This window comes from Staurois parvus, unplaced genomic scaffold (assembly GCF_062004578.1).
Source record: "Staurois parvus isolate SC_StPar_1 unplaced genomic scaffold, SC_StPar_1.0 ptg000186l, whole genome shotgun sequence".
NCBI lineage: Eukaryota > Metazoa > Chordata > Amphibia > Anura > Ranidae > Staurois > Staurois parvus.
The window spans coordinates 5,463,724-5,489,820 of record NW_028317982.1 but is presented as its reverse complement, the minus strand read 5'-3'; the positions used below and the strand labels follow the sequence as shown (position 1 = coordinate 5,489,820).

At 38.9% G+C, this 26,097-nt stretch overlaps 1 protein-coding gene across 2 annotated transcripts in view; it reads left to right on the top strand.

Annotated features, from left to right (window-relative positions):
• RAB28 (RAB28, member RAS oncogene family) overlaps positions 1-18,559 on the top strand; it is a 170,625-nt gene extending 152,066 nt beyond the window's left edge. The window contains exons 5-8 of one of the 2 annotated variants that reach the window (XM_089677416.1): positions 6,566-6,669; positions 9,498-9,575; positions 12,826-12,924; positions 16,680-18,559. In XM_089677416.1, the coding sequence (XP_089533542.1) occupies positions 6,566-6,669; positions 9,498-9,575; positions 12,826-12,918 (275 nt within the window). In that variant the 3' untranslated portion in view covers positions 12,919-12,924; positions 16,680-18,559. The remainder of the gene's footprint in view (positions 1-6,565; positions 6,670-9,497; positions 9,576-12,825; positions 12,925-16,679) is intronic. The other variant, XM_089677415.1, reaches the window with a different exon arrangement.
• Positions 18,560-26,097: the final 7,538 nt, after the last annotated feature.

Genomic DNA, 26,097 nt, shown 5'->3' with positions numbered 1-26,097 from the left:
ATATTATGTAGACCTCCTGACATTTTACATGGAATGTGAGCACAAGTAGGCATCTTATCACAGACTATTACAGCCAGACAAACCTCTCGTTCACAACGATCTATTTAAGATGCTAATTTGCAGCAGTTCTGCGGTGCAGCTGTAAGCAGCCTAATGCAGCAGCACTTTATGGCTTCCCAGCATGTTGCAGTAAAGCCCTATTAGCTCATTCACACAGCAAAGTATGGCTTTGGAATGCTTGGCTAGAACAACATACATCTCCAGAGTATACAAATTAAAGACCTCCAATATCATTTTTTTTTTAAATAAAGCTTTTTATGGAGTAAAGTGAACATTTTAGTTGATAATCAAATGACACCATTATGCAGACTTACTAGATTTGCAAATTTACAGGTTTTTACAAGCCAGTTGGGTCCCTTCCTCAGGAAATCAGTCTAAGTTTTTTTCCCTGTATTTACTCAAAGAGCCTGCTTGTCCTTAAATGCTTGTGAATATATTTGCCCTATAATTTGACAGCTTTGAGTCAACACCATTATAGGGACTGCAGTGCCGTAAATGGGCAAACTGTTCAGTGTAGCTTCCAGTCACCTCAGGATCAGATTTGGTGGAATTGGAATGCGGACAATAAAACTTGCACACGGCTCGAGTGCCATGCCCTTTCCTATGAAACATGGCATTGTTTGTTAGGCTTGGCTCAGCTTCCAGTGGGTATATAATGGTAAAAACTAAATAATATACCTCACACTTAAATTATGCATTTTCTGTTTTAATACAACTTCTTTTTTGCAGTGTGAGCTTATGGGATTAACATTTGCCCTTGGAAATAAAGTATGTTGACTGCTACAAGTGTTTTGCAAAGAGCTTACACAGCATTTCCTACTTTCTATGTATTCATGGCCCGCTTAAGTCCACATGAAAATATCTGCTACACTAACATATTCTTTGCTGCTAAGGCGCAGGAGTGGCTTTTGTAGAAAGTGTGTAACCCACACAGGAACTGGAAAAAACGACTTGGACATAGATACTGAGGAGTCTATGCTTCAAATAATTCAATTATTATTATACAGGACTTATATAGCACCGACAGTTTGCTCAGCGCTTTACATTATGGAGGGAGACCGTACAGTAACAATACAGTTCAATGCAAGAGGGATTAGAGGGCACTGCTCCTTGGAGCTTACAATCTAAGAGGGAGGGGATAGTGGTACAAGAGGTGATTAGCTGCGGGGGATGGAGTGGTAGGAAGAGTAGAGGATTCCAGTATTAGCTGGGGTTGGGGTAGGCTTCCCCGAAGAGATGGGTTTTCAGAGATCGCCTAAAAGTGAGCAGAGTAGGCGATAGCCTGATAGATCGGGGTAGGGAGTTCCAGTGGATGGGTGAAGCCCTTGCGAAATCCTAGAGACGGGCATGGGAGAAGGAGACAAGGGAGCTAGAGAGTAGGAGGTCTTGCGAGGAGCGGAGAGTACGGTTTGGGTGGTATTTAGAGACAAGGTCGGTGATGTAATTAGGGGCAGTGTTATGAACGGCTTTATACATCAGTGTTAGTGTTTTGAATTTTATCCGTTGGGCAATTGGGAGCCAGTGGAGGGATTGGCAGAGAGGGGTGGCAGATACAGAGCGGTTAGTAAGGTGAATGAGTCTGGCAGCAGCATTCATGATGGACTGGAGTGGGGATAGCCTGCGATGAGGTAGGCCAGTGAGGAGGGAGTTACAGTAGTCGAGGCGTGATATAATAAGGGAGTGAATGAGTTGCTTAGTGGTTTCCGAGGTTAGGAACGATCGTATCTTGGAGATGTTGCAGAGGTGAAGTCTACATGAGTTTGTCAGCGATTGGACCTGGGGCTGAAAGGACAGATTGGAGTCTAGGGTTACACCTAGTACCCTGGCGTGAGGAGTGGGACTGAAGATAGTGTTGTTGATGTTGATGAAGTCGGGGGGGGGGGGACTAATACTAATTTATGGACTAATACTGCCACTTCTTTTATTTTGCCTGTAATGGATTTGCTAAGCATAAAAAATGATAATGAATCCCCCCCCCCCCCCCCTTCCCCAGAATACACATAGACATATCGGGCAGAACAGATGTGCCTACATCGCACATCTATTGGACAATGCCCGTTTAACCTGTAGACCATTGAGATTTACTTTATTTTTCAAAATTATCCTCTTTAGGACTGCAGACAGGTGGATCCTACAGATGCAATGGAAAAATGTTTCTATTGCATCTGTGATAACAGATCGGGCCAGCACCTGCGTGACTGTGGAGGGATTATACAGATTCGGCACTCACCTGGAGCAGATCTTTTGCTCTTTCAGGTGACTCCTACAGGCACAGCAATGTACCTGTACGTCGCTACCTGTTTCTGGGTTCAGGGAGCCTAGAGATTCATGGATGAGACCTGCTGATCAGCTGTGTCCAATCACAGCCCAGAGCTTTGTGTTGACATAAACACAGGGCTCTGTACAGCGGAAACAATCTTGTTTCTTCTCCCTACAAAGCAGTAGTAAAAAGTTGGTAAAAAGCAGCACACATTAACACTTGTTAGGTACACATTTGATTACCCCTATGTGTTAGACAACAAATAGTGCTGTGCTGGTTAAAAAAACTCATATCTCTAATCTCCCATTTGCAAAAATATCTAATTTAGTGAATTTATCCAAAATAAGATAAATCAAAACAAAAAAACATATATTATAAACAATATTATATACAAAGATAAACTGCATGAAGGAATGTCCATAAGATGATATAGAGTTGCAGGTAAGTAATCTATTTTTCTAACTATACAGTTATATAAGGCATCAAATTTCACCCTCGTTTACATATGTTTTTTTGTTTTTATTTACCTTATTTTCGATATATTCACTAGTTAGATATTTTTGCATATGGGAGATTAGAGATATGGTAGTTGTTTTAACCAGCGCAGCACTATTGTTTGTTTTCAATCTTGGTATGTGATTGGTGTGAGGGTTACTTAGGGTGCATCACAATTATGACAAATCACGGCTTGAACTACCTTGCTTTGCATGTAATGAGTCTGTCTCATATATTAGTTTCAACTTTTACGTTGCATTACTGAAAAAAATGAACTTTTGCACGATATTCTAATTTTTCGAGTTTCACTTGTATGTATATGTATGTATATGTATGTATATGTATATATATGTATGTATATATATGTGTGTATATATGTATGTGTGTATATATGTATGTGTGTGTGTGTGTATATATATATATATATATATATATATATATATATATACACACACATACACTTTTTGCCAGTAATATATTAGTGACACATAACAGCTCACAAGGGTTATAGTGTCTTTATCCCTATTTGTTGACCCCTTTCCAGCCAGTGTCATTAGTACAGTGACCGTGTATAGTTCTAACACTGATGTCAGTCAGTTCCCATGCAGTGTCAGTTAACCAGTCTACTGCAGACAGGTAGAAGTATTTCCACAGTCTCCATTCCCCCAGTGATTAGACTGCACGATAGTAACATTGTAGCAAGTCACAAGGTGAGAGGCTGCAGCAGGGGCTAATTTGTGTCAGCCATTTGTGAACACAGCCAAGAGGATTTATGCGGTTGTATCACCTCTGAAACGGTTTCTCCATTAAGGAAGTAGATGCTAACCCTGGTTGATGCCTAAACAAAGCTTAGTCCATTGTCATGAAGAGTCCTGCTATACTAATGCTGTGAGAGGTAATGTATATTTGCAAGTGTTAAATTTTCACAATACTTAGCATGCATGCACTTAACATGAAAATATATATCTGATGCTAGGTTTCATACAGGATGCTTTCTTGACACTTCAATTGTGGAGAATGGAGGGCTTTCTGATAGATAGCCTGGCACAGCCTGCTTGGTTGTCATATTCTTCTGTCTATCTCAAAACCTGTATGCATCTGTAGCTGATAGGAGAGGGGGAATGGTATATGCTTCTTCTTGAATTTGTTTAGCAGTGTGTTGATAATTTGATTTCCTGCTTTTAGGTATATTCACAAAATAGGATAATAACATCATTCCCTTCCAAGTCATATTGGCAAAGAGTTGTATGATGGCCTTTAGTATGTCATCTTGTGACTGCAATTTAATAATATAAAGTTTTTATATGCAATATTTATTTTTTACTTTTTATGACTTTTTTAAAATTTTAATTAAAAACTGTTTTTAGTCCTAAACATGATATAGAAATGTTTTCAAAGACATTATGCTATACCTTTAATAAAGAGCCAATTCAGCTAAAACACATATTTTATTTTTTGTTGTACGTTCCGGATAGTTGAATCTTCTATGTGTCTTAAGCTGGCAACATTTTATAATGTGATGGTAAATCTAAAAAGCAATTGCATAAAGATTGTAAAACAATTGTGTATTGTGGGGACCTACCTAACTAATCTATAGACTGTATGTTTGGTTAAGTAGGCCTTCACACTGTAGTTTTTGAAACCTGGAACACTGCTGAGAAGAAAAAAAAAATTATATATATATATATATTTTTTTTTAATCATGTATTTATTTTTGATACGTTGTATGTCCTAGGTCTCCATAGCGAAATGTCAATAATGGATGGTTGTTGAAATTTTAAATAATCAAGCGGGCCACAGGATGAATGTGAATGTCGCTATTGTAATAACAGTTCTGTTTTGCAGTTTCTTTCATCGTGAGTCTGCCATTCATTTCTGAGTAATTAAAATGTCCCTTAGGGTGACTATAATGTTATCATAGCAGTCTTTCAGCAAAGGTGATCATTTTCTGTATGTGATATACAGACAATCACTAGAGAGAAATCTACAGCTGTGTATTTTTAATATAGCAAAAGAAATACGGCACAACAAGCATTTAGAATTTAGAGCCAACTTCCAAGATGGGCTGTATGCTTCTATAGACACACACAGTGCACCTCAGCTCCGCCCCCACTCTCTGCTCACAGGAATTGTTTGACAGCAGTAGGAGCCAATGGCTCCCGCTACTGCCTTTGTGCCTGTGAGAGCAGAAAGAGAGCATCACTGCTGCAGAGGGGCACAGCACTAGATCAATACAGGACTCAAGTAAGTATTTAGGAAGAGGAGGTGGGGAAAGGGGTGAACAGCTAGTAAATGTTTTTTACATTAAGCCCTGGTTCACACCAGTGCAATGTGTCATGTGACATGACAGTTCAAAGTCACATCCAATTTGAGGCAATGGAACTGTTCAAATTGCTGTGACTTGAGTCCTGCACTATTTTTGTTCGATTTCATTGTGATTTTGTATTGACATCTGTTTAATGAAGTCACAAGCTGCAATGAAATTGCACATTAAAATCACACTGATTGTGGACTTTGAAATCACGCTGAAGTAGTGCGACTTCAAAAGAGAACTGGTGCGAACCAGGGCTTATGCAGGAAGGTAGAAGCACTTTAGATAACATTGACCTGCACCTAGACTGCTGATTTTTCTTCTACACATTATTAGATTAAGTTGTATTTTTTAACCTGCCTGGAGTTGAGTTTACATTGAACCTGTCTTAAACGTAGGTAGCTCAAACTGCGCAAAAGATGGAATTACTGCATAAGCAGGGGTTTCCTTCAATTAAAAAAGAGCATGTTTCTAAACTATCAAAGATGCAGACAACAACAGTTTTATATGCAACTTTTAACTTTTGCAGAAAACATTGTGCTTAGCCCTCCCCACTTCCCCCCTGCTGACATACCAAGCATACTGATTGGTATTTAATAATTTGGAAGAGCTAATGAAGCCGTAGATTTTGAATGTGGGAGGGGATAGGAACAAGAATAGCCTTTACAGTAAAAGCTGAGATTTCAATATACATTCTACTGCCTGTCTCTGGTTCTATTGAGTGATTTTATCTGCCATTTTCACTGAAGGTGACCTCTGCTTAAGCATTTTATATGCTCTTTTTGAATTCCCTGGGTTTGTGACAGGTTTACTTTAAGCCTTTACATATTTGGCACTTAGCCCTTAGTACTGTAATGATCTGGCAGTACATACACATTGTTAAGTTGGGCTTAGCAACTGATCATATGTAAGTGGGCTGGAAGACGTCCGGCCACTAAGCCTTTTACAAAAAATTTTTAAAAAGCTGCACAGACAAATGGGGCCCCATTCTTAATGTATCAGCGCTACTCTGATAACCCGCTGTTGCACTCGTAACTAGCATAATGTATTAATAAATTACTTTAAGTATTGTGATTTAAAAATAAAAAACTAAGCAAAAGTGTATGACATTTCATATAGAAATGTATTTCTGTCCAACTATACATTCATGTTTAACTATTTTGAGATCAAAGACCCTGAAGTTGTGCCTCAGATGTATCTTACAGATGTATAAACCTGCGGGTGGACAGCCAGGGAGGAAAAGTATAATGTTAATGTAAAATACTGTGCAGGCTGCTTCTTAATTTCCTGCATTGGCCACTCATCAAAATATTGAGATGTAGCATAATGCATTATGGATTGACAACATTTGTTGCTTTAAATCTCCCATTATATATGTATATATGTAGACTATGTGTGTGTAAACCTTCTTGTGTTTATTCTGAGTATTTATTTTGTAGTTGACTTGGAACACATGCGAACGGTGAAAGCGGATAAACACCAGAGGTTTTGCCAAGAAAATGGTCTCGGAAGCTTTTTTGTCTCGGCAAAGACTGGAGATTCTGTAAGTCGTAAAACAATGTTGTATGTTTGCTTTGCTTTTTTGTGTTAAGAGTGAATTTTTGCTTAAAAGAACATGGTGTATTTTCACATTTGTGCCGCTTGCCAGCTCTACTAGAGCATATTATATCTCCTCTATGGCTTTGCCATTCTGAGACTGGAAGTGGAACCTGACTTGGGAGGTAGTTCAGCTGAGCAGTCCAACTGACTGCTGGTGCATCCTAGAGTTAAGTCTTGTTTGCAACTGAAGGAGGGCTGGAGTGTTCTGCTAAGGTTTGGGCTGGAATGTAGAAGTTATCAAACCTGGTGAAAATGAAGGCAGGCCGACACTCTAGAATGAGGTGTACTTTAATAAAAAAGGCATTATGGATGTAGAGTAAATGATAGTCAGGAGAAACTTGGCTATACAAGCTATAAAGCAGGTCTGATGTCTTTCTGATTCATAGGAAGTAGGTTTGTTAGATGAGAGAACATCTCTCCATTGTGGGTGCTGATGTCTTTGGAATCTTTATTTTCAGTGCTGATGTCAGCACTGCAGTGCATTGATGCTACATCTGAAGGTCACATAACTGGAATTGGGCAGGATCCATCTTTTGGAGCTGACCATATTTTACTAGCACTACTCTATTTACTTAATGGCTTCCTAATCTGCCTAATTAGTGAACTTAATTTTTAGAACTCCTTAATCACATAATGGTATGCAACCCCCACCCTAGTAAGTAAGGCTGGCAATAGAGGAATCCGTTTTTTCTTGATCAGCCGAAGGGCTCATCGACAAAAACTGAATAGGGTCCCTCATCCACTCAAGGGAGGTTGGTAGAGTAATCCTCCCCACTGTGCAATTGTATTCTGACAGCAGGGACTCCTCCACTGTCAGAATACCCTGATCAATGTTGCAGGCTGATACAAGGAACATTTTCCAACAAGCCAGTGTAGGAGATGTCGATCATTAGAACAGCCATAAATGGATTGAAATTCAGAAATTTTAATCCATCTATGGCCATCTATGTATCAAAGCTCATACAACATGATTGTATCTCAATGGTTGAGATGCTGACAGGTTTTCACTTACACATGGCGATAGATTAAATACCTTACCTGAAGTCCCCGTGGAATGAAACAGCTGTTTGAAGGGTCAGAATAGCTGTCAATTTTGACGGGAGCTTGCAAATCTCCCTTTTCAGTTGCCTAGAAGAAAAATCAAAATTTTCACTCTTCTCTTTAGTGAATAGATAAGATCTCTGGCTGATGAGAACTTACCACCATTTGGTTTCTTCTTACAGCAAAGTATTATAAAATAATGCTATTTAGAACATACTCGAATGTCCAACTGGAAGTTGGAAAGTTGGTTTTGGTCAGGTCTGTGATTGACGTTTTGGAGCGCAAATGTCTGCATAATTATGCATTACAATGGCAGGACCTTCATACCATTCTTGTGTAGATAGTGGCAGCTGAAGCTAGAGATCATCTCTCCTCTTACCAGGACACTGTTTGCCCAGCTAACATGATGAGAAAATGGCAGTTTTGGCTAAAAAGTGGGGGTGTGGCCAAGCAATACATGTAGTCAGATTTGCAGTCAGCCTTCTCTTTGGGTAATCTACACCCCATCAAGTCACTAACACTAGTGGCAATCACCCAATCCTACTTCTCGTTCCTGGCTATTTCTAAGCGGTGCTGACATGGGGACCCAAGATAGCGGATTCCACAACTGGCCAGCAAAGGAGAAGTACAAGGAGGCGGCCCAGAAATTCTTCTCCAAGACTCCTTCCAAGCCTACTCGTAGGCACAGATGAACTGTGGGTGTGTGACACAGAGGGAGCAGACAGTGCCTTCCTGGAGGATGAGGCAAGTGGTTCAGCAGAATGGCGTACCGTGAGTACTTGTGTCAATTCCTCTGATATGGCACCTTATGAACAATCAGGCAATGCTGATCCTGAACCCACCCTGGTTGAAATCTTGGCAGCGATTACCTGTTGCAACTCTGTTATCACTTACCTCGGTAATGAGTCCTGACCAGACCACCACCTCCAGGCAGTCCACCATTTTCAACTGAAATGCAATGCCAAAGATCTAAGTTCATGGATATGAAGTGGCTAATAAGTGTATTTGGGGAAACTGATTGCTATCTCAGGTCAGTGACTAAGAAAATATTGAAGCCAGAGGACCACGATGACCACCAGATAACTAAAATGCAATACAGAGGCCTCTGACTATCCAATCCATGGGAATCTTTCTACTGAGTTGCATTGGATTGTTTAGTGGGGGAGGGTATAGTTGAACTCTTATGTTTAGTCCTATACATAGTATACAGGGGGGCTACCTGGAGACCCAGAAGTCCTGCCCAGCTTGCTTACTTGCAGTTATGCATAGTAAAAAGTCAAGAGGCCATTTCTTTGCCTTCATTGTGTGTGAGAGTGCTGCAGGTGAAATGGTCAGCATGACAGGTTAGTCTGCGGTATTTAAATGAGGCTTTTCCAGGTCTCTAGTAGTACTTAGTGCATGGATGCAGATCCTTTCATTACTCTCCATTGTTTAATTCCTAATGTTTTAAGCTAGTGAGGTTTGCCATATTCACTGTAAAACAAAAAGACAAATGTACGTTCCATGAAACAAATCTGGTATATGTATTGGAATTCAATGGCTAAACACAACACTTTTCTGTATTAAAAAGACACCAATTTCAAAGCTAAAGTTATTTTAAGGACTGTTGAGTATAAATTCTACGTTTACATATCGTCAGTGTTTACAATTCAGGAAAGACTTGATTTATTTGAAAGTAACTGGAGGATGTCTGCTTTTAATCATTTAAACTCTCATTTTTTTCCTTTGTAGGTTTTCCTGTGTTTTCAGAGAGTCGCTGCAGAGATCCTTGGAATCAAATTAAACAAGGCAGAGATTGAACAATCCCAGGTAAGGATACATTAGGAAAAACATTTTTAGTGTTTAAACAAGCATTTAGAAAAATACCACTGGTAGTCACTTACCTAGTTACTACAAAAGTAGGTAATTAGGTTAGCTTTATGTTACACACTCCAACCACTCACCTTCTCAGTTCAATCAGTTTACTTTGTACACATCCATGCAGTCTATCCACTATGGGTAGTATACAAATTATATAGAACACATTTACAGAATATACTAAAATATAGTTCATTAATGCTGAACTCTGGGCAGATGTAACACAAAATGTAGCTCTGTGATTGTTATTAGTTAATTAAATTTATTTTGCTACAGAACTGCAGTGTGATAGGAAGAAGCAGTGCAAGAAGCCAATTATGTGCTGTCAAGAAGAATGCTGATTGGAATAGAACGCAGAGTGATTTAGAGATGAGCTCATCATTGTGCTTTTTCTCCTTTCACTGTTTAGTCAAAGGCTGGGGCAGGTCCAAAATGACCTGGGTTCAGAGGAAATGGGTTGATTGATGCTGGTCATCAGAATGAGGACACTTAGTGGCACAAAAAGGAATTTTAGGGAAATTTCTGGATAGAAGATTCATATTTTAGCAAAAGCTGGTTTTGTTATTTATACTTTCACTTTTTATTTTTATCTTGCTAGTTCTACTTTAAAGGATAACTCCACTTTTGTGGGAAAAAATAGCAAAAAAAAAGAGCATATAAAATTACTGCACAAGTCATATGTAATTGAATGTCATTAATGTTTACCTTTCCTTTTTCAATCTGCAGCACTGTTTTATTCTGTAAAATGCAATACAATATGGCAACATATAGGCATTCTGTACACAGATGGTGTACGGAATGCCCCCAACAATATTATTTCCTGCTTATGTGATTGGCTAACTGATTTTCCCAGAAGTCTGAAGTAAGATGTAAGTCAGATTTTGGGCATCTTCTCATTTCTGGTGAGATACTTACTTCCAAAGGGAAATCACGTCTAAAGGGATGCAGACCCTGCCACTTTCCTCATTAGAACCCTGGAGGTGCAACAGCTGATTGATAATTATAAAATCACTCCCATGTTTTGCACATGGACACAGACAAACAAACAGCTATTTTTTCAGAATAACAAAAGGTGGGAATCTGAAACCATGTTTAGTAAAATCCTTGCAATGTGCACAGATCACTCAGAGGGAAATTTGAATAAAGAATACGTCTTATCAGTAAACTTCATGATTTCAATATTTAAATGCACATAAAATGACTTTTTTCATTTAAATGACAACATGTTTTCTGCAGTCTGACGTTATTCTCAGTTAGTTGCAGAAATGTTTGAAAACAGTTACGTATCTTATAAACTGTTAACTGACTTAATTTGATTTCATACATTATGCAAGTAATTACAGCTTGTGTTTTTCAAGCATACATTTAAATCCTAAAAAGTTAATTGACATCTGAAATGTTTATATGTTGTAGTGTTTAAGTGAACATGTTGAGTGCAGTTAATTACTTGATGATTTTCTTAAACTAGCTGAAGACTTGATATCTTGTCATGATAGATAACAGTACTTCACCCTGGCCCTCTACAAATGAACTGCAATTGTTTGTAGATAACCTAAACCTCTCTACATCATTCCCTTGTTTGTATGAAAGATTTAGTCATTCCAGACAAATGTTCTCTTTAGTCCATATGTATAGTGTCTGTTTACTGAACAGTTGATCAGGTTATTTTTTACTGTGCTATGTTTAATACTTTTACCTCTTTCTATTAAAAGAGAAGTTCAGGATTAAAAAAAAAAAAAAAAATTCATATTCACCTAGTGATGGATGCAGCATCAATCCATGCAACATCTGTCCAGCGCTGGATCTAAGATAGAGAACTGAGTGATCAAAGACCACTGATCGCTCAGGTCTTAGTCTTCAGTGAGCCTGTGACTGTTAGTCGCCAGCTCTCTGCTGTGACCTTCCAGTGCACACTGGAGCGCCAGGCTGTGGAGGGAGTGGCTGGCTCAGGCTTTCAGCAGTTCAGTAAGAGGCTGAGTCAGCTGCCAGTCCAGGCATCTGGGTGGATCCTAACTTTAAAGTTGGGATCTTTCCTGAGCCTGGACCGGTTGCGTGACTGAGAAATATATCCAAAATAGCTATTATAGACAAGAGTCTTATTCATTGTGAACAGAGAATCACAAGTATTTTAATACACATTTACATACTGTACATTCATATTAGTACCTGCCCTTAAGGAGCTTACGATCTAAAGTAAAATATCAGTTTTGGCTGAAGAGACTCTTTAATTTCCCATAATAGCCCACACAATTTCAAATCAAACTCACAGTAGGAGTCACAGTCATGGCTGCAGATATTAGACAGGGCTGATTATTCAATAACATATTTGCCTTTGTGGAAGGACTGAGTGTGCAAGTAGCATCAGAGTAGAAACTTTATAGAGCAGGGCTTGACCGGTCCTAGAAGTTACAAATAAAAGCGCAGCTGGCACCCAGTTTTATTCTGCCATTGACAAGTCCATGTTTCCTTTCTGCTTAAAAACAGAACAGTTTATCTAGTAAGGTCCTCTTCACATGGGGCAGGCTTTGTTTTGATCAGTCCACTGATCCCCTGATCCCGTGCTGATCAGTGTAGACCCGGGTGGATGATAGGCTCGTTTATGCAGAGTGGAAACATACAGCGATCGATCTGCTCAGTGGGCGACTGGATATAAACAGACTCCACTGTCCATTTACACCCGACTTCCCTTCTATCCGCCTAGACAGAGCAGAACAGATCCCTTTCATCTTTTTACCTTTTTTTAACGGATCGAATTGGAGGTAGGCGGGTGTAAACGGACACAAGTCTGTTTATATCTGCCAGTCCATAAGGGTGAACTGGACTATCCGATCGAATCTGCCTGAAAAACTGACAGGTGGACCTAATTGGACCCTTAATAAGAAAGGGGCCTAACCTAGAGTAATAACTGTAGCCTTAGAAAAGGGAACATCCTTTATGGCATAGCATAGGGCAATATAATATAAGTAAGGACTAACTACATAGAAAATTGGCCGTGATAAGTGCTTATATTTCTGCATGTTTTTTTATTGCATGTTTTTCATGTTCTGTTATTGTCTCATCCATCTTTCATATTCTCTTGTCATATATTTCTTACCCATCTGTTTTTTCTACTGACTTTTGTTTTCATCTTTCTTTTTTCATTCCTTCCTCTGCATGATCATTCCTTTCACTTTCGATTGTAATGCTGACATCGACTTGGCAGCGTATTGTAAAGGCAGAAATAGTGAACTATCCAGAAGACAATGCACTATTGAACTCTGCAAACTCTCAGAGTAAAATCTGCTCATTGCAGTAAATGGAGGTATTAAATATGGTAGATACACCTAGTGCTTCCCTGCTAACATTAGAGATAGAAGCTAAAACACGTTTTTTTTTCTAGAAATTCTGGGCACTTGATCTAAAAGTAATCTAGCACCTTTCATATAGAGCAATTCTGCTGTGGGCCTCATTACAGCAGGTTTTGTGATCAGGCTGGACTGATCCTCAAATTTTCCTATAGGTTCCCTGTTCTTTGTCTTAGACTTACTAACATCTTCGATATTCTTAAAGCTCAACTGTAGACAACTAACAAATATCCCTCACTGCCAGGGTTAATTTCTCCTTTAGGTCTAGGGGAACAAAAGAAGAAGAATTACTTACTCCATCCTCCATTCCTACCTGCTGTTAGACTGATCCCTGCAGTGTCTTTTCCCCCATGCTCTTTCAAGGATTATGACTTAATCAAGACCAAAGCAGGGTCCTTAGCCCTGCATTGGATGTGATGATGGCAGGGAACAGTCCACTGCTGGACCGCCATCTGCCGTGGGAGCAGAGATTCAGGAAAGTAACAGTGCTCTCCTAGACAAAATGAACAATTAACCCTTGCAGTGTCGGTGCAGGCCAACTGCAAGGGATATTACATTTTTCCAGAGTTGGGCTTTAACATTTATGTAAACCCTAACAATGAACTTCTCTTATTTATTCCCTTTTGGTCTGCTAAAGATACTATTGAAAGCATTTCTTATAACTGTTCAATAAGTGAAAAATAATACCTGTTAATTATATCAGAAATTCAGAGCTGCCCTGTGGCCACTATTAGCTCAAGGAGAGGCATTAGCCCACCTGGTTCTTATCTTGGGTCAACAGAACGATTAGCCTTTATGTTGTATGGATTGAAGAATAGATCAACAGGTGTGTTCTGTATTTGTAGGGTCTTTAAAGGGATTTAACAGGGGGGAACATGCATGTGTTGCTGAAATGTACTGCAGATGATTTTATTTTATTTTGCCTTGACATACACTTTAACTTTACCCCATTTACTATCCCTTTTCTTTGTAAGTCTTTAAACTGACCCTTTAGACATGTCCCATGGTTAAAATACTTTATTTTCCTTATAATTTCTCCACTAGCATATCAAAGCATATATCCAATTAAATCTCTCTTTTTAGCTTTGGAAAATTTGGGAAGGGTTGGAACCCTTGTTGGGTTTTCATTGATATCAAGGGCTCCTTTGCAGAGATTTGCTATCACTGTCATAGTGAGAACAGTCTCACCAGACAGTAAGGTGTCCGTTTATGAAGCAGTGGTAAATTGCTGCTGAGTTCTTAGGCATTCTCAGAGGAGATTACTCTCCTCTGAGTGCCTGTTTATGAAGTGGTGTAGGTCACTTCTCCTTTTGAGGAGTGAAGCCATCCACAGACTCTTGAAACTGTAGAGAAGGTGTCCTAATACTGTGACATGGCGAAATTACCGTAACAGTACATGATTTCATTTATTGTTAGCTGTAAACAGCGAGCACATACGGGAAAAATAATAATGCTTAATTTTAAGAGAGCTAATTTTCCAAGGCTGAGAGCTGCTCTCCAAGACTTAGACTGGGAGGGAATAATAGCATCAATAAACGCAACACAGACATGGGAGTTCTTCAAAAAGACTGTATGTGAACACACTGCAAAATATATTCCCATGGGCAACACGTTTAAAAGGCTAAAAATCAAACCTATGTGGCTTACGGCCAAAGTTAAAAAAGCTATAGATAATAAGAAAAGAGCTTTTATTAATTATAAAAATGAAGGAACGTTCTCATCGTTTAAACATTACAAAGAATATAACAGAATATGTGAAAAGGAAATAACGGCCACAAAAATTTGAAAACAAACAACAGATTGCAAAAGATAGCAGGACCAACCCCAAAGAAATTCTTCAAATATATTAATAGTAAAAAGGCCAGGTCCGAGCATGTAGGCCCTTTAAAAAATAATCCAGAATGGGTGACTGGGGACAAAGAGAAGGCAAATTTATTAAATACCTTCTTCAGCTCTGTGTATACAAAGGAGCATGGGGGAGCTCTTGTCCATAATGGGCATGGTATTGACATAGCTCCACATTATTCACATTGGCTCACAATTTGATATGATCCAAAAATATTTAGACAGAATAAAGATGAATAAAGCATCTGGACCAGATGGGTCCTTATAGAATTGAGCTCTGTCATTTCAACCATTGTTTCTAATTTTTAGGGACTCTTTAATGACTGGCATAGTACCACTGGATTGGAGTAAGGCCAATGTGGTGCCAATATTTAAAAAAGGGTCAAAATCTTTACCAAGTAATTATAGACCTGTTAGTTTAACTTCTATAGTTGGGAGGATACTGGAGGGTTTAATAAAAGACCACATAGATGAGTTCTGGCTGGAAAAAAATATTTGAAGCAACAGACAGCATGGATTCATTAAATTTTGCAAAAGTGTTTGACACAGTTCCCCACACACGACTAATGTGTAAGGCACAGTCTACAGGCTTGTAAATACCCGCATGTAAATGGTATGAAAACTGGATAAAAGATCGTATTCAGAGAGTAGTGGTTAATGATTCATACTCTGAATGGTCTAGGGTTGTCAGTGGTGTACCCCAAGGTTCAGTGTTGGGACCCTTACTTTTTAATGTATTTATAAATGATATAGGGTCTGGGATTATAAATACCATTTCAGTCTTTGCAGATGACACCAAGCTGTGCAGTGGAATAACGTCCTTACAGGATGTCTCCAACTGATAAGCTAACCTCAATGCACTGTTTAATTGGGCAACTATGGTTCAAATGAGGTTTAATCTTGATAAATGTAAGGTTATGCACTTGGGGTCTAAGAATATGCATGCATCATACATATTGGGGGGGGGGTACAACTGGGGGAATCTGGGAGTTCAAGTAGATCACAAGCTTAATGATGGCATGCAATGCCAAGCTGCGGTTTCTAAAGCAAACAAAATCCTCTGTTGTATTAAAAGAGGTATAGACTCCAAAGAGAGAGAGATCTCATTTTACCCCTGTACAAATCATTGGTAAGACCTCATCTGGAGGACAAGGGGGCACTCTTTACATCTGGAGGAAAAGAAATTTAATCTCCAAAGAAAGGTTTCTTCACAGTAAGAACTGTGAAAATGTGGAATAGACTCCCTCAAGAGTTGGTTCTGGCCAGCTCAGTGGATCGCTTTAAAAAAGGCCTGGATTCTTTCTTAGATACACAGAATATAACTGGATACTAACATTTATAGGTAAAGTTGATCCAGGGAATATCCAATTGCCTCTCGGAGAATCCAGAAGGAATTTTTTCCCCTGCAGGAGCAAATTGGATCATGCTTTGCTGCTTCCTTTGGATCAACTGTGGATGTAGGATTATAACTTTTTATATATTTTTTTTTATTTTATGGTTGAACTGGATGGTCTTTTTTCAGCCAGACTATCTATGTAACAGTAAATCAGTGAAACACAGAGGTGCCTGTTTATTAGGCAGTGGTGAATTACTGCTGCTGAGTTCACAGGCATTCTTAGAGGAGACAGCTTTTCTCAGTACCTCACACTACACTGGATATTATTCAAAAAATAAGGTTTAGTCTCCCTACACAAAAGATAGAGCTGTGGTTTATTTGCATAGTGAGTATGCCCAGGTGTGGAGCTCTCAGGAGAGTAAAAAAAAAATGTGTTGGCTGTTTTTAAACCTTTATGCTACATTATCATGTTAGTCTTAATCACATTTTGACTTAAAAACACCCTAATGTCCTTCTTGTCTGTGATTGCAGAGAGTTGTGAAGGCCGACATTGTAAACTACAGTCAAGAGCCAGTCACCAGAATGGTCAACCCTCCTCGGAGTTCCATGTGTGATATCCAGTGAAAGTGCAGTTGGTCTGAATCATGGAGCGTACAAGTGATTTCTACGATTGCACAGACCAGCAGTTCACCATGTCCTTCATTCTAACAGTGACAATCTTGATAGCACATTTTGATGTTTCAAAAATGTCATACAATATTTTGTTTTATGAAGCAGCAGACAGCCAGGTTGGCATGAGGCCAAGGCTCAGACCACACACTAGAAAATCTAAATTAAAAAAAGAGTGTTCAGAAGCCTCTGCAGCATACCCATCCCTGTACACGACTGCTGTATCTTAGAGCAATAGATGCAGAGAATTACGTTTTTTAAATGTGTTACATTGATACTGGTATCCAAGGTTTTCTGTATTTTTTTACGAAATATACGTATGACTGAGGTGACTTGGTGAAACGAAAGGATGTATTTGGTTCAGCAATGCTGGCATTCATCATGTAGCATTTTAAGAACCTCAAACTGAATGTAGACAGACCATAGGAAGGCATACTTGTTTTTTTTCTTCTTTACTTTTAAGTGTTGGGCAAATGGGAATTAAAAAATAAAAATCTGGATTTTTTTTCTTTCTTTACTTCTGGCAAAATATGTGCTGTCCTGAATGTACAATATTTAGTTTTATGCATTCACAATAATGGAATGTTATGCTGGTCCTTTTTTCATTTCTCCAATAATATCTTAAAAAGTAGTTTTAAGGACCTTTGTAAATACAAGGTACCATAGCCTATTTAAAAGATCTATGAAGAGAAACATTTTGTAAACATAAAAAATGCAGAAGGTGTGTGGTAATATAGTAATTTTACCCATAGACATTAGATGATTATCACCCCATCCTACCAGTTTCAGCTGTGCCAGGTAATGATTATGAAGTCTGTCAGTTAGATTGTTTGTTTGTTTTGTCAGCTGACTATTGTTGGCCCAATAAGCCCCTGAGGGTTGCATAGAAATACACTACAATTCTTAAAGCATTTTTAAAATTTTAAGCTTCTTTTTGTTACTTATTGTTTTAATGCCGCTTCCATTCATAACTAGAGTCTTAATGTTGGGAAAATGCAGTGCAAGTCTGCAAATGTCACCCTTTCTCTGAGGTTTAGGTGTTGAGATCAGGTTGCAGTTTCCACTTGCCAAGATCGCTACAGTCTATGAATTCATTTTAAGGATCTATGGTATCAAGGCTTCACCTCTTCAGTCGTCAGGTAAATGCTATATGAGAGACGTTTCAGTGAAAGCCTAGTGCAGGACCTTCATCCAGTACCTTTAAGTCCAGCCAGGGCTGGTGCTTGTGTTCTGCATGGATACTTGTGATTAAATCAGTAATTGGCTTCCTGAATCTCTTGCAAATTACTGGATTTCCCAGATCTGTGCACACCATTCCTTCTACTACATTCCACATAAAATGAAATAAATAGGAAATCACATAGGGAATTGAGGCTTCCTTGTAATGACTATGGCAGATGGGTGAAGCTATGAACTCTGGTGTAAAGATGTCAACTTTGAACTTGAAGGGATAAAAAAAAAACCTGTTAATAAGTCAACCCTCTGCCATCTCTCCATAACTCCATAACATGAACTCTTCTTTTACCATTAAATGACATAGTTAATTTTTTAAAACTTTGTAGCTACTCTAACGTTTTGCTTGTTCATTTTCATGATGTAGATGTCTTATTATTCATATTTGCATTTCCAGCAAAAATTATCATCCTGCTAAGGAAAATAGTTTACACACTGAAATTTAAGAGCATTTTTTAAAACAATTGCTACAAATGTATAATAAATGTGGTTGTATGTGTTTTATAGAACACTTTGTTAGACCTCATCATTTTTTTATTTCATTGTGTCTCTAAGATGTGCAATGCAGAATGTATAATTTACACTACACATATCAGAAAGTTAAAATACATACTTGAAATAAACACCAAAATAGATGCCTAAAACCTTTTGACTTAAATTTGAAGATTTATACTCCATTGATGATGATGTAGTGAGGCGCATTTTTATTTTCCTGTATTACATGTGTCTTCATCTTCTGAAAAATTTTTCCAGCCTAGATTATTATTATTATTATACAGTATTTATATAGCGCCAGAAGGTTTGCTCAGTGCTGTACATTATAGTGGGGGAAAGAACATGAGACAGTACAGTAACGAAACAATACACGAGGGGTTTTTGAGGGCCCTGCTCTTTCGAGCTTGCAATCTAGGAGATTTATTTATTTATATATATATATATATATATATATATATATATATATTTGCATGATGGAAACACCATACTTTCAGAAATCCCCAGGCATGGTGAAGACAAACTAAGCCAGTAAGCATGATCCCAGAGTTTAGGTGAGTATATACAGTAGGTTCATTTTAAAGTGTTACTAAACCCACAACAGTAAAATTAGTCTGTACAGTATATGCAGTAAAGCATGCTTGTTATACTCACTGTGAAACCGAAGGGGCTAATCCTCACATTGTGTAAAAAGGCTGTTTGATCCTGTCTTACTCCCCTTCTTCCACGGTCCCCAATTCATCTGCTGAAAGTACAGAGCCCTAGGAGGCACTCTGCACATACTCAGTTTTGTGTGTATTGCTAGAGGGTTTTTTTTTTGGGAGGATGTATGTGATTGGCACAGGGCCAATCAGCATTCTCCAGACAGAGGGTCAGAGGTCATGCAGCCTCATAGGACAGTCAGAGGAGAATGATAACTCCTACAAGCTTTAACCAGTGCTCGGCTAGACACTGATAGACGTCACAAGACTGCTATATACTGTTAATGAGAAAAGGTATTTAGCAGTTTATATTTATTAAAATAATTGCATTTCCATGTTATGTGTACTGTGGGAGACCAGATATAGTAAATGCAGAGTCCTGGGCTTAGTAACACTTTGAGAGTTCTGCAGATCCTTTCCTTAATCCTTGGAAGATTGCAGTGTTAACACCTCTATGCTCCTGGTCTGCAAATATTCTTTTGCAAAATGCTACCCAAGCTTACTTCGGGCTGCTGCAAGCCTAAATCAAACCTAGTAGTTTACACATCAGAAAGTTAAAATGCATACTTGAAATAAATGCCAAAATAGATGCCTGAAACTTTTTGACTTAAAACGTAAGATTTATATTCTATTGATGGTGATGTAGTGAGTCATATTTATTTAGCAGTATTATATTTGTGTTGTCCGAAAAAAATTTCCAGCCTGGATTTTTTAAATTTATATGTTCGTATCCTGCTGAAGAAACACGTTTGGGTAAGTAAAGCTTCAGAACTGTCTACACCTTAGATTAAAAAGAACTATTATTTTTATTCTTAATTAAATATATAGTGTACAGAAGTAATAAAGAAAATGGTTACCTATGACTGACAATCTGTGTACTTCTCCAGTTTTACAGATCTATTAATCAGAAAGTACAATACCAGTTGTGTAAAATAGCAATTAATGACATTGATGCATAACTGAGAAGCCGACCCTACACCAGGTAGAAAACATCTTGATTATCAAAGGGTTGTTTCGTGTAAGGTGGAACCTTTTTGTGAAGTTTACTTGACAGCTTAGTTTATCATCAGAAACTCGGTTATCTCCAAAGCAGTCACATGTTTTGATGGCACTATCCACCACACAACTTCTTGGTTGATAATTGACCCACCTTCAACAACCCCTGTACCTTTCTATTGGCTGCCAAAATTGATTGATGACCTTACTGACTATAATGAAAGTGCAAGGGCAGGAGGAAGCTGGCTAGTTATTGAAGAAGAAACCATGTGGTTGATAATGATATGATGGAGCACCAGGATTTCAAAATCCCCAGGCACTCTGAAGACAATTTAGGCCCAGTGAGCAGGAACCCAGAGTTAAGGTGAGGATATACAGTAGATTCATTTTAAGGAAGAGTTCTGTAGATCCTTTATATTTGGATAGATTGCAGTGTTACTGGTAACACTCCTATGCTCCTGGTCTGCAGATATTCTTTTGCAGAATACTATCCAATCTTATTTCTGGCCGCTGCCAGAAATAGGATCAAGCTCAGTAGTTAAAGTGATCTTAAAGCTTCACATTTTATTTTATTAAAATAACAAACATGTTTTTGCACAGAGCAGCCTAAATCTTCCTCTTCTCAGGTCCCCCATGAGTGCTCCTGTCTCCTCCCCCCCCCCCCACCCAAGCTGCTTGCTATGTTGGCACTCATGCGCACTTGCTCCCAAGCAGGCTTTGTGTGTGCATAAACACACAGCATGGCTCAGCCCTGCACCCTACTCACTGGCTATGATTGGCAGCAGTGGGAGCCAATGGCTCCTGCTGCTGCCTCTCTGTCCAGTGAGGAGAGAAAGAGCCAAGAGAGATGCTGCTCTTGTGCACATTGCTGGATCGAGATCAAACTTAGGTATATATATAGGGGGGAGCAGCACACTGAATGTTTTTACCTTAATGCAGATTATGCATTAAGGTAAAAAACCTTAAGGCTTTAGAACCACTTTAAAGTAATTGTAAAGAAAATCTTTTTCATACTTGCCAGTTCTGTCCAGTGGTTTTGCACAGAGCAGCCCCGATCCTCAGCTGGGGGCCCTTGCTGGTGCTCCTGTAGCCTCCTCCCTTTGGAGTGCCTCCATAGCATGTAGTAAGCTATTTGGGCACTTGTACGGGCTCAATCCCTAGATGCGCACTATGTGTACATTGACATACAGATCGCTGTTTAGCCCTGTCCCTGCTGCCTCCTCACAGGCTGTGATTGACAGCTGCAGGAGCCAATGGCCCCCACTGCAGCCTCCATGTCCAGTGAGGTGAGAGAGTGGAGAAAGCTGCTAATCTCTGGCAAAGTGCTGGATCAAGATGAGTTTCATGTAAGTATAAAGGGGGGCTGCGGGGGTAGCTGCACACAGAACGTTTTTTTTACCCTAATACATAGAATGCATTAAGGTAAAAAAACCTTCTGCTTAAGAACCACTTTAATGTCATTTCAAAAGCTGCTTTCTTCAAAATATTAGTAATCCTGCCATTATTGATTAATGTCCTTGTTAACACACGTCCTGTTTTTACATGATTGTGCATTTGTGTTGTCACCTTGTCACATGCACTCTTGCTGAAGACTATGAGCAGCTGGGCTGACACCCATAGCACAGGCACTGTAAACTGTTGTCCCTATTGAGAAGCCAGTCCACAGCAATGACACAGCCGTTGCACCAGTCTGTGTATGTACTTGTAGAAAGGATGTGGCCGGAGGTTACCAGCAGCACTGCAACATAAAAAATGTGAGAAAATTACTTTATGAAAAAATGAAACATGACAACGTGGCACAAGATAATATATAAAATGTAATGCAATCCAAGTAGGGTTTGCATCTACTTAAACTCATCTCTCTCTGTTTCCTCTATCAAATTCCACATGTACTTTCACTTTCATTCTTTGCCTGTTGTTGGCTACACATTATTTTCTAGGTTATACTAGAAAATCAGATAATCAATAACAGAAATTCTTGGTGATCTCATGCTGGATGGTTAGAAGTCTATTGTGCATTTTTCTTTCAAGGAAACTAAGGGTACTAACTTCAACCACTGTAATAAAAAGAACACGGCAGTGAGACTAAGCAGTGCTTTATAAAAAAAAAAAAAGTCTTTTGATCAGAATAAGGGTGGAAACCCTTTCAGGAGAGACCACTATTTGCCAGCCACACAATTACAAGGATGTCATTAAAAAAAATATAGAGCTTTTGACGGAGGAGATCTGTAGGACGGGATGGCCATAGATCAGATAGAGAACACATCCATCTTTTGTTTATGTTTCCAAATCTTAGTGCCGACATAAAAGATAAACAAAAGCTGCTTCATCATGTTGGCATGTGGAAAAAATATTTTGATGACTGACTAGGAAAATATGAAGTGAGATATCTGGAGCTGGTCCAGCCTATTGCACAAATTTTGGCGGGCGTTTTTCTTTTTCTTTGCCCTGGATGGAGTGGAGAACTGTATCCTTCTTGACAAAACATTCCAAGAAAAGGCAAGAAAAGCTTAACACATAAATGGGAATTTCAGAAGAATTCCTTTATAAAAAGGCTAAAATAAATATGAGTTAATGTATCATTACCACTATAAATCGTGTTCAATAAGAGATGTTTACAGTGTTTTATAGACTTCATTACTGTAATGGGTTTTCCTAGTTTTACAAACTGTAGTTCATACTCTATGCAAACGGGAAGCAACTTTTCCTAGACGCAACTGTTTCAGGTAATGAATGATACTACTTGGCAACACAGAGACCTAAAGTGGAAGTCCAAATACTAATTATACTGAAACCCGCTCCCATCCCCATTCTAAGCCCTATACTAACCTGCCTGTAAAGGAAAACTTTGTATACTTGTCTATTCTAAAGGGCATTCCAGTCCAGCCACGTGATCTGCTCCCAGTGCTGGTTTCAGTGTAGAGGAGTGATGGCTGACAACGGAGGCCCCCTGGTAAGTCTGTGACCATATCAGATTTTATAACTCAGAACACCAGGAGTCACAAGTGTGTACACTTTTTCCTCCAGTCTGTCTCTGATATGCCTGCAGCTGTTTCTGCACACCTTAAAAATCCCCAGTCCTGCAAAACATTTGCAGTATATTTACTGCCATAACCGGTTTTGCATGGTGACTGGGCCTCCTTTACCCTCCCAAGCATTTTGCTGAGCAATACCCAGTTGAGGAGGTGTTTGTTAGGAAGTGGGCCATCCCTGTTGTGGGCCTGGTCAAAAAACATTCCTGTTGAGCATAACCTGGCATTTAAAGACCCAGTTAATAAAAGACTGGAAACCTGTTCCAAATGGCTATTTTTTTTCTGGCAGGTTCTGCTCTGCAACCCACAATTGCAGTCATGTAGTTAGGCCCTGGAGGTTTGAATCTAAGATATGAAGTAACAATTGTCAATCTGCACAAATATCACAATCGCACAACAAAATAATAAAGTCCTAATCCAGGTGTGTTCACAAGGTGTGTGTACTCCTTTAAATAATTACCATCAAATGCAGACCGATCACCAGTGTCACTCCAGCCAGCTCGTCTTCATAATATGATCTCTACAAGGAAATGAGGTTATCATGCTTGTATCCCCACAGGGATGAAATACCTTTTCAGTCTTCCATTTTTAGATCTTCCAGAACAAAAATTCCACTGCATAATACTCATCACCACTTACACATCTATATAAAAGAAAAACAACTCCTAGTGCTCCCTGAATGCTTTATTCAGCAATAATAAGTATAAAAAACACTCACAAGCAGAGTAGTAAAAGCACATTTTAAACCAGTCCAGTATATGTGAACCAAATGGATGGCACCAGTTGCACAGTTCACCGAGCAACCATTAGCATGATCGTGTCATTGGGGCAGAGGACACCATTGTGGACGGAGGTGCTGTGAAGGTGGGTTCTGTGAAGAGGAAACTGATGTGCAAGGGGGATTGTGATATGCAAGGGGACTGAGAACACTGATGTAAGAACGGGATTGTGAAATAAAGGAGGGGGGCTGTGATGTGAAGGACTTGAGCCATCACACAAACCGATGATATGGACCTCTGCTAAAAGAACATAATACAGATCAAACCTCCATGAATTTTAATTCAGCTCCCTTGGCTAGATGGTAGACATGCTTCAGACAGGACATGGAGTAGGCTCTATCTCAAAATGTTCACAGCTTATTTATTTCAGGTACTTGTATAGCACTGTCAATTTATGCAGTGCTTTACATATATATTGTACATTTACATCAGTCCCTAACCCTCAAGGGGTGTACAATCTAAGGTCCCTAACTTACATTCATATACTAGGGCCAATTTAGACAGGATCCAATTAACCTACCAGCATGTTTTTGGAGTGTGGGAGGAATGCAGAGTACCCAGAGGAAGCCCACACAGGCACAGGGAGAACATGCAAACTCTAGGCAGGAGGTGCCATAGCTGGGATTCAAACCAATGACCCAAGTACTGCCAGGCAGAAGTGCTAACTGTTTAGCCACTGTGCTTCTAATGCACATTGTAAGAAACTCTGTGTTCAGGAAAATCAGAGTAAGCAATTTAAGTACAGGAGTGGAGCCTGTACAACTGAGCAAGACTATAGTTAAGCATTAAACATACAAAGAAAAATAAAACAATTTGGGCTTAAACATGCATTAGTTTCAGAGAGCAGTCAGTGTTTCGGGTATTGGTATTCTGTATAAATGAGGCATGTGGTCCATTGTGTAGTATGAGAGGACATGCTTGCGATTTTTGTTCTCTACTTCTGTTGCTATGATGCTTATTTGTTTTTAGCTGGTTGCACTTCCTTTGACAATCTAAGTACAGGCCTGTGAACCATTCCATCAATGTCAACCCGTACTGGTCAGCTGACAGTAGCTATTCCTTCCATGCCTCTCCTGACAGATGTTTTCTTTTACTCTGTTTAGACAAGGAAATAAGCTCTCCAGTAAAACCTGGGGAAACCTAAGATGTTGGGATACTTTAGTGCCAGACTATATATTGGATAGGCTCCCTTTAAATCTTAATAAAACATTGCAGTGATGTGGACTTTATTTCCTCATTTTTAATTGTTTCTTATCAGCTTGTTAATGCAAATAATACTCTGCACCAGTTTCATTGCAAAATATCTTTGTTTTGTCCTGCAGTTCTGTAAGATTTCATCTGTAAATAGGAATTTAGTAAATTTAAAGTGCAAGTTTATCTTCAGCAACATTTTTCAAAGCCCCCTTTGCAATTCCATACATACTGAATAGAACATAATAGTGCTCTTTCTTTTTCAAATGCTGCACCTGCTCCTAGTACACATGCAGTTCTAGGGGGCCACAAAAACTGCTAGCCCCTCAATCCCCCTCTTTTTTTAACCATTGCCTTCTGAAAAAAATGTTAGGCTTTAGATTTACATTAATCTTGAAACCAACAATATTTATATACGACTACTTACTAAAGCAGCAAAGAAATATATTGATGGCAGAGAAAGTTGTGTTTTCCACGTTTTTTCTTCTTTGGGGTAAGCGGGGTTGTTTTTCTTTAAACTTCTTTGCCTGGGAATAAAATTGTTTGTCCCAAACATGGTAAAATTCACTCACTGTTGACTGACTTCTGCTGAAAGTCTGTTTCAAGCATGAATTACTGTTTCTGTAAAACAATACTTTCTAAGGCTAGTTTTGAACCTTCCTCCTGCTAGTTTCAGGTCATGGCCCCATATTCTTAGCTTCACATAGAAAATTCTTCCCTCCTGAAACTTATTTAAATCCTTACTGTATTTAAATTGGTAGTAAAGCCTGTTTGTGTACTTGTAGCTACAGGTAAGCCTATAATAAAGCTTACCTGTAGGTACTGTAAATATCTCATGCTTAGGAGATATTTACTT